We start from the raw sequence: 7,586 nt of genomic DNA, 5'->3' as shown, positions 1-7,586 counted from the left end.
CCATTCGTCTCCTATTGGTAACTTTTGGAGCGGGTCGTTTGGTGCTCGCCCGGCTCGTGATCGAAATATTCCGGTGATTGTTGTCAGTTTTCGATCCACTTCGGATTTTTACTTTAAAACTTTCACTCGAAATGTCAAATCAGGAGAGGAAAAAAGAAAACATTTCATTAAATCGCATCGCATGCTATACATACGATTATATCAAGCATTTCCTGAATAATTACCTCCTCAAAGTTACGTTTTGTCAATTATACGCTCATGCGCTGTTTTCGATGGTGGTTACTGCAAATTAGTCTTCCTTGTTGTTTGGGATAATGAGGCATCCTAAGCTCGCATCCACTTGATGCTAGACTGGACCAAATGGGGACCAACTTATCCTCACGTTTTTGGTCTACGGACCCTTCGTTTGGGGCATAGCATCAAAAATAGAGACTAACGGTCTCGTCCAGGGCAGAGGCAATTCTACAGATGCTGCCCCACTTCTGCCCTGGGAGCAGCCTGACCGAATGTAGCAAGAGGTGGAAAATGGTCCTTCATATAATCGCAAAAACACGACAAGGGTGCTAATTATACCCAAGTCAAACAGCCAATAGTTTGAGCCTAAGCTAGACTAAAGCTAGATTATTGTTTGGGATAATGAGGGGTCTTAGTTCCACATTCCCTTGATTACAATAACGAACATCTCGTACCTACCCTTTCAACAAGCAAGGTAATAATGTTTCTGAGGGTTAATATGCTTATTGCATACAAATGTTGTAACTGGGATGCCCGCACGTAGCTCCCCACCTCTTCTGGTAGGTGGTTGTGATCGTCCATGTTAATAAACGAAAGAAAGTCCTTTTGACAGTAGAATGAAAATTCAGGGATGTGGTTCTGAGAAAGACGAAATCATAGAGGCAATTCTAATCTCATTTCAAAATTTCCTATCACAGTTAATTGAGCTCGCTAAAAACATTTGAATGTGCCATGACAGTTCAGCCCGCAAAGACATTGCGACTTAAAAAGTTCAAAATCAAATGGAACGCCATTCACTCCGGTAGTGGCTTGTCCGAGCGCATAATCCAAAGTGGCTTTAATCGTCCGAACTGTCAGCACAGAGGATGACATTCTGGTTATAACCAACGAAAGAGTGCCTCGTTTCTGATTTTTAAATAATTTCTGTGCTAAGTAGGGAATGCTGGCTAATGTCGGAAGGTTATTACGGAGCTTATCCATTGCGTCCGTGCAAGGTACGATTTGTGCGCTTATCAACGTTCAAAAATTGTTAGAAGTGCTTTAATTTAACTTCAGGTGTAACGCTTAGGAGGGGCTTATGCAGTGTAAAGGATTTTGAACCAAGCAATGATGTCCTCACAAAAGTGCAACATCAAATCAATAACCAGAACACAGGCCGAAACTTCGCAGTTGTTCATCTTTGCGGGAAACAATTTAAAGTATCAACAGGTGACATAGTTATCGTGGAAGGATATTGGCCACCTACAGTCGGCGATCAGGTTCGGTTAGAAAAAGTGATGTTGGCGGGCTGTAAGGATTTCACTCTATTCGGTCGTCCCATCTTGGAACCAGGCACGGTTGATGTGCAAGCTACCGTCGTTGATAAAACCCTGTCGCATACAAAAACCCATTTCCGAAAGAAACGAAGGAAACAGTATATGCGAATCAATTTCCAGAGAGTTTACCAGACAATGTTGCGAATTAATTCGATTCAGATGCGAGGGCTAGACCAAGGAAGTAATATTCAAAAAAGCTTGTTTTAAAGTAGGAACTGTTCTAGATTAGCGTTTGGAAAAATACAAAGTTGTAAATGCTACTTGTTTCAATGAGCTCGGCGGGTTAGTACGGTTAGGATTGCCATGTTTTGGGCAATTACTGACCGCGAAAACCGAAGGACAACTGTGGGTGAAGACGCTTCTCTCAAAATGGAGACTTTGATTGAATGAAGCCTACATTCCCGTTTCAAAACGTTGTAAAATAACAAATAAGATTGATACCAAATTATACGAATGGTCACTGTGTATTGCGCAAGATAATTCCTTTATTTGAAGAGATGAGATTTCAATTTTTCAAACGGCCAACCCATAAGAGTGGGGTTTTTCCCTACTAAAACCACCTCCCGCTATTGTGTGACCACATTTTCTCTATCCAACAGCTTGCTTTGCATAACTTAGGTTCATATTTGTGGATGCAATGTCCTGTGGGCACTTGGCTTTCTTGTGAAACTGAATATTCCTCGTTAGCATTAGTCCTCAGCCAATTTATTCTTGATGAGAATAAGTTCTTCGGCTTAACTTTTACCAAATGCCTTGACGGACTAAAAATCGCGCTTAATTCCTAGTTTTCTTGAAAAATATATTTTCCGTTGCACAGATATAGTTTCATTCGATTTGAGTTTCTGTGCGCTTATCCATTCTATAATATGTTCAATAACTGTTCGTAGCTTTTTCACTGCTCAGCATTTTTCGTAGCAAAGAAGGCAGTGTCATCCGTAAATATCGCCAGTTTAGCTTCGTAACTGAAAGGACAAATATAAAAAAACAGTATTATACCAAAAAACACTGCCCTGGCTGAATTTTTTTAATGTATTGTAGTATATATTAACTCCAGAGCACACCCTGCGTTATTTATAACAATATGATTATACATTTTAAGGTCTTGCGTGAAACAAAACCTTATTAGAATCGATTCGATGTCGGTCTGTCTGTCACACCCGATTTATTCGGAAACCGCTGGATCGTTAGTCACGAAATTCGGTGACAACGTGTGGTCTGTAATCCCCTTTACATATAGCAAGTGGCGTCATTTGGCGAGAGGGGGGTGCAATTTTTTTTTCACAGAATATGGTCGCGGTATCAAATGAAAGGGCTCAATTAGTACTTTTCAAAACTGGTCTCATATTTGATGTCTGGTGAAATGACGGGAAGTGGCACCTCAAAAATAACCTTCAAAAAGTGTGTAGGTCTCAAGATATATCCCGTTCCGAAATTTGTACAAATAAAGTTAATAATAGTATATTAGCATATTTTGGAAATTTTACCGAAAACCATGCTAAAAAAAATTGGCAACAGCATAAGAGATAACATAATTAATAACTTTAACACAAAACCTTTATACCCGAGGCAGCAGCTTCCGGTATTTCGGCATGTTTTGTAAATTCTTTTAATATTCATGCTATAGAGAGCCGTATAGGGCATCCGTGGTTCCAATATTCAGACCCTTAGTAGGTCTATTGTAATATAGATATATCTATTCCCTTTAGCCAAACACAAACATCCATGACTAATCATGGGCAAGGCGTTGAGATCGTTAGATTATCGTGTCAACCATCTGAGCCATCGCATCGCCCCAGGAGTCTTAATAGAAAGCACTTTTTTTTATTCGTTTTGAGAATGAAGAGGGGTCCTAAGTCCGCATCAACTTAATGCAGGACCGGACCAATTGAGGAGCAACTTACTCCTTCTTTTCTGGTCCACGGACCCCTCGCTGGGCGTGGGGTCCTGCATTAAGTTGATGCGGACTTAGGACCCCTCTTCATTCTCAAAACGAATATTTCAGCCATGGCCAGCTTTGGTCAGCAAGGCGGATTTGCGCGCAATATAATTCGTAGGCATGTCGTGTTTTACGAATTATATAAAGGAGCATTCAACATCTGCGAGCCGCTACGGTCACGCTGCTCCCAGGGCAGAGGTGAGGCAGCGTCTGACGATTTGCCTCTGTCCTGGTAAGAAACCGTAAAGCCGCCGTCACTTCACTTTTTTTTATGTTGATTTGTTCAGCATGTTTACATGGCGTACGATGTCCTTTATGGTTCTGATTGTTGGTCGATCACTAAACACAATCAACGGTACCTCACTGTTGCGGCGAATCAGTGGTGGTACACGCATTGCTTATGTTCGAAATGAGGACATCCACGATCAATATTTGATTGCAGCCATTGTAAAAAAATTGTTAGAGATGCCTCTGCAGTCATGTAATTCACGCTAACGGACGCTCTGAGTTTTAAAATTATTTTATTTTTGACCGTATGATACATTTACAAATTCCTAAGTAGGTGGAGCAAGTAAAAAACTTATCTTACAAGCTAGGAACATTTATTAAAACTAAATCGCCATGTAGGACACTCAGAGTAAATATCATTTCATATTTTTTTCCTTAAATTGATGCTTAACATATTTATTACATTAGATATTTTTTATTAATAATTTGTATCGAGTAATGGTCGAAAACTTAGTGCTTTCAGAATTAGCTTCTTGGTTATAAAAGATACTTCTAAGCAAATACATACATTCTAATATTTGAATATGTTTATATACCTTAATCTAAAAATACGTATCTTAATTTACTTTAATCTAAATTGATATCATTTTTCTTTATTTCTATATTTTTTTTTGTTTATATTTTTAATCTATCTGCTCATGTATGTATGCATGTGCATGTATATGAACATACACTTACATTATAGTAACAGCTCAATGTTCCATATATTTGAATTATTCATTCTTGAGTAGTTCTAAAGTTGCCATCTTTACATATATTTACATATTTGCCGATTTCTTTTTTCGTAAAGTCTAGCTGGCTCTTTGAATGATGGTAATTTTCCATTAATTTGGTATTATGGAAGCAAATTAACCATTAACAGTTCTGCTGAAAAGTTCGCAGGCTGGCATAGAATTTTTTTTATGGTGCTCTTCTTCCTTTTTTTTCCTTGAGCCTTTGTCCCGTTCACAAGCGGGGTCGGCTCGTCGTAATCATAACGCAGTTCTCCATTGGCTGATAGCGTTGACCCGAGATATTTAAATCGTTCAGTTCTGGCAGATCACTGGTGCTGACAATGTTCGTGCGTGTTTCATGGAGATCGGTCGTGAAAAGTTCAGTTTTGTTTAGATTCAATCTGAGACCGTGTTGCATGAGGCGATTTCATGCTAGCAAAACATCCTTTACATAAACGTTGGATATCCCGTGTGACGGACTCCATAACAAGAACAAAGAGGAGTGGTGAGAGGGCGCTTTCTTGATGAACAACAACAGAGACACGAAGCGGTTTTGATACACCCGCCGTACTTAGAACTTTACTTTTCGGATCGTGGTAGAGCAATTGAACCCAGTGCACAACAAGTGCAAACAGAGTAAATTGTGTGTTGTGTGTTTCTCCATGAATAACCGCGCAGTGTGTATTGCGTCAGTAGTTCCGCAGTTTTTAATAAATCTGGCTTGATTGACGCGATTTCGCGAATACGGTTGTCAAGAATGCGTTCAGAAATGGTATGGGAAAATAACCGGATCGGACGGTAATATGAACATTCTGCTGGACTACCTTTCTTTTTCCATATTGCAGTGGTACTTTCTTGTCGGTCAGATGATGTTCTTCCTTTCTTAATAATCCGATTAACGAATCCACTGAGCCACAGTGTGGAGTCTCAACTCTTCGCTTTCCAGAGCTCAGACGCGATGTCGTCAGGTCTTGTAGCTTTCCCCTATTTCATTCGCTTTATTGCCTCCTCGACTTCAATTGTGCTGCCAGCGATAAATGACTCTGCGGGGAGGTCGTCAGGGCCAGTGGCTTAACTCCGTTTGAACGGCACCTTCCGTCTCGCTGAACAACGCATACTACGCTGAACTTCCCGAGATTTACTTCGGAGACTACGTATCGGAATTCAAGCGCATAGTACTCGCAGCGATCCATAGAGGCTCTCACGGTTCCGCAGTCAGTCAGATCTTATGACATCTTTTCAACATTCTCAGGCGGATCGCAGTTCTCCAACCCTGAGAAGTGGCCGACGCAACATTCAAATGAACGTTAGCGACCATCACATGGTGACCTCTTTCGAGGTCGATGTCAGTGTTTCTCTTGTTAAACACATCCAAGAGACAACTTTACATTCTCTTGATTGCAAAGTGGTCCATCTGATTGCTCAGTTGAAATACCACTGACTTTATAGCAGTTTCTGCACTCGAGCAATGCGCTACCAATGACAGGGCAGTGTGAGCTGCCGAACCGTGCTTCATCATCACATGTCCACATGATCGAGCGAGGTGCTATCAGAGCCTAACTTGGCATTCAGGTCAGCCATCACGACCACGGTGTCCTCTTTAGAAAGTTTCCCATTAACTGTGTTTAATTGCTTGTAGAAAGTATCCTTCTCTACTAAATCCGAAGTCTCCATTGGTTCATAGCACTGTACAATTGTGATGTTCCTTAACATGGACCGGAATCTTGCAATCAGAAGTGTGTGAGAAACCGGCTCTCAGTTATAGAGAGCTTCGCGATAGCCGTCACAAGTAATCCGACACCGGAATCGCGTCTATTAACACTTAGCTTTTCAGAGTAAAAATCACATTTCCATTAGTGTGGTAAGAGGGCGAGGAGTACTCTCCAGAGTCCCACCATTTTACTTCGCCTAAGCCCAGAATGTGCAGTTTATATCGTTGGAATTCCCGCTCAAGTTGGAGAAAGCGAATATTCTGAAGAGCCTCACTACCATTGTAGAGGAGCGTGCGCACATTCCAGAAATCAATCACAGTTCGTTTTCGATAACCAAAGCTCGTTGTCGTCAGTTCAGTCCCTATCCGAAGCGTTGTTGACGTTTCTGTAGCAATGAAGTTTCAACATTGGTAGGTTGTTAGTCCACACATGTCGTTCCTTACGACAAGCAGGGAAGGCTTTGGGCCCCAACTCACAGGACACCTCCTACGATTTTAGCTTTTCTGGAATTAACGTTTCAATGTGCGTGGTTCGGTAAGTTTTGAGCTCATCGACTTGTTGTTTCCCAGGGTAACTTCATATCTTCTACCAAACTCCGGCGACCGGAGAGACATAAATCATTGTAAGAACTGAATTCAGTTCTCCCAGTAACTTTTTCAATGCTCTGTGCCCGAAGCCTGTTGTTCCCCCCAGAGATATAAATAAGTAATGCATTTGGAGTTGCGAGTTTAAGAGTTCTTTGCAGTGCGGCTAGTTTACAGTGAAAAATTTCTATCTTACCTTATCAGGAAAAATTTCTATCTTACCTTATCAGAGAAGGCGTTTTGCTCTTACTATTTGATTAATGTCCTCTGTGATTTCCTGGTGGGTGAAAACCTCTTTTCAGTGCGAGACGGGAAAGTTTTTTCTCGAAATTCAAAAAAAAACGTAGTTTTAAGGAATGTAGGTTCTCAATTTTTCATTTTTGCCGAAATCGCTCGCATTCTTTACAGTGTCAAGAATGACACAAAAACATGAGGAAGTGTTTTTTTTTGTGTCAGTGATACCATTTAAATTGAGGTTTTTGATCGCTTCGAAAAAGCGTAGATCATCTAGGCTTTTCCTGGTTTTGTCGCAGCGGAAAACTTTGGTAACTAGCGCTGGGAAGAATTTCTTGATGGATGCGTTCGTTATGACTATTAGCTCGTCTCTTCCATTTTAGGGGAAGTCTTTCAGCAGGGGCTGAAACTATAAACTTGGAAAAATTGGAGGCATATATAAGACGCGGGGATACTGACCCAGCTCTTTGTTTCCGTCTCTTCTTTTTGGGACATATTTAGAGCATGGACATGGATACATGTGAACCAAAACAGCGGCCTCCACTTATAATCAGCGCGTTGGGAACGGA

The 7,586-nt window shown here is 40.9% G+C and overlaps 1 protein-coding gene across 1 annotated transcript; it reads left to right on the top strand.

The window, feature by feature from the left end:
- The first annotated feature begins 1,068 nt into the window (after nt 1-1,068).
- Nucleotides 1,069-1,807, top strand: LOC119660822 (39S ribosomal protein L21, mitochondrial). The gene is made up of 2 exons (XM_038069682.1): nt 1,069-1,229; nt 1,291-1,807. Exons 1-2 carry the CDS (start codon nt 1,175-1,177, stop codon nt 1,755-1,757), a joined length of 522 nt encoding a protein of 173 aa, XP_037925610.1. The 5' UTR covers nt 1,069-1,174; the 3' UTR covers nt 1,758-1,807.
- Nucleotides 1,808-7,586: the final 5,779 nt, after the last annotated feature.

The sequence above is a fragment of the Hermetia illucens genome, chromosome 7 (assembly GCF_905115235.1).
Source record: "Hermetia illucens chromosome 7, iHerIll2.2.curated.20191125, whole genome shotgun sequence".
NCBI classification, from domain to species: Eukaryota; Metazoa; Arthropoda; class Insecta; order Diptera; family Stratiomyidae; genus Hermetia; species Hermetia illucens.
Note: the sequence above shows the minus strand (reverse complement) of the source record. Positions and strands in the feature narration are given on the sequence as shown.

Bases quoted from the DNA above. Each gene is read 5' to 3' on its own strand.
- LOC119660822 (XM_038069682.1), top strand. From the start codon at position 1,175: ATGCTGGCTAATGTCGGAAGGTTATTACGGAGCTTATCCATTGCGTCC. The intron at 1,230-1,290 runs GTACGATTTGTG...ATTTAACTTCAG, and splicing joins ATCCATTGCGTCCGTGCAAG to GTGTAACGCTTAGGAGGGGC.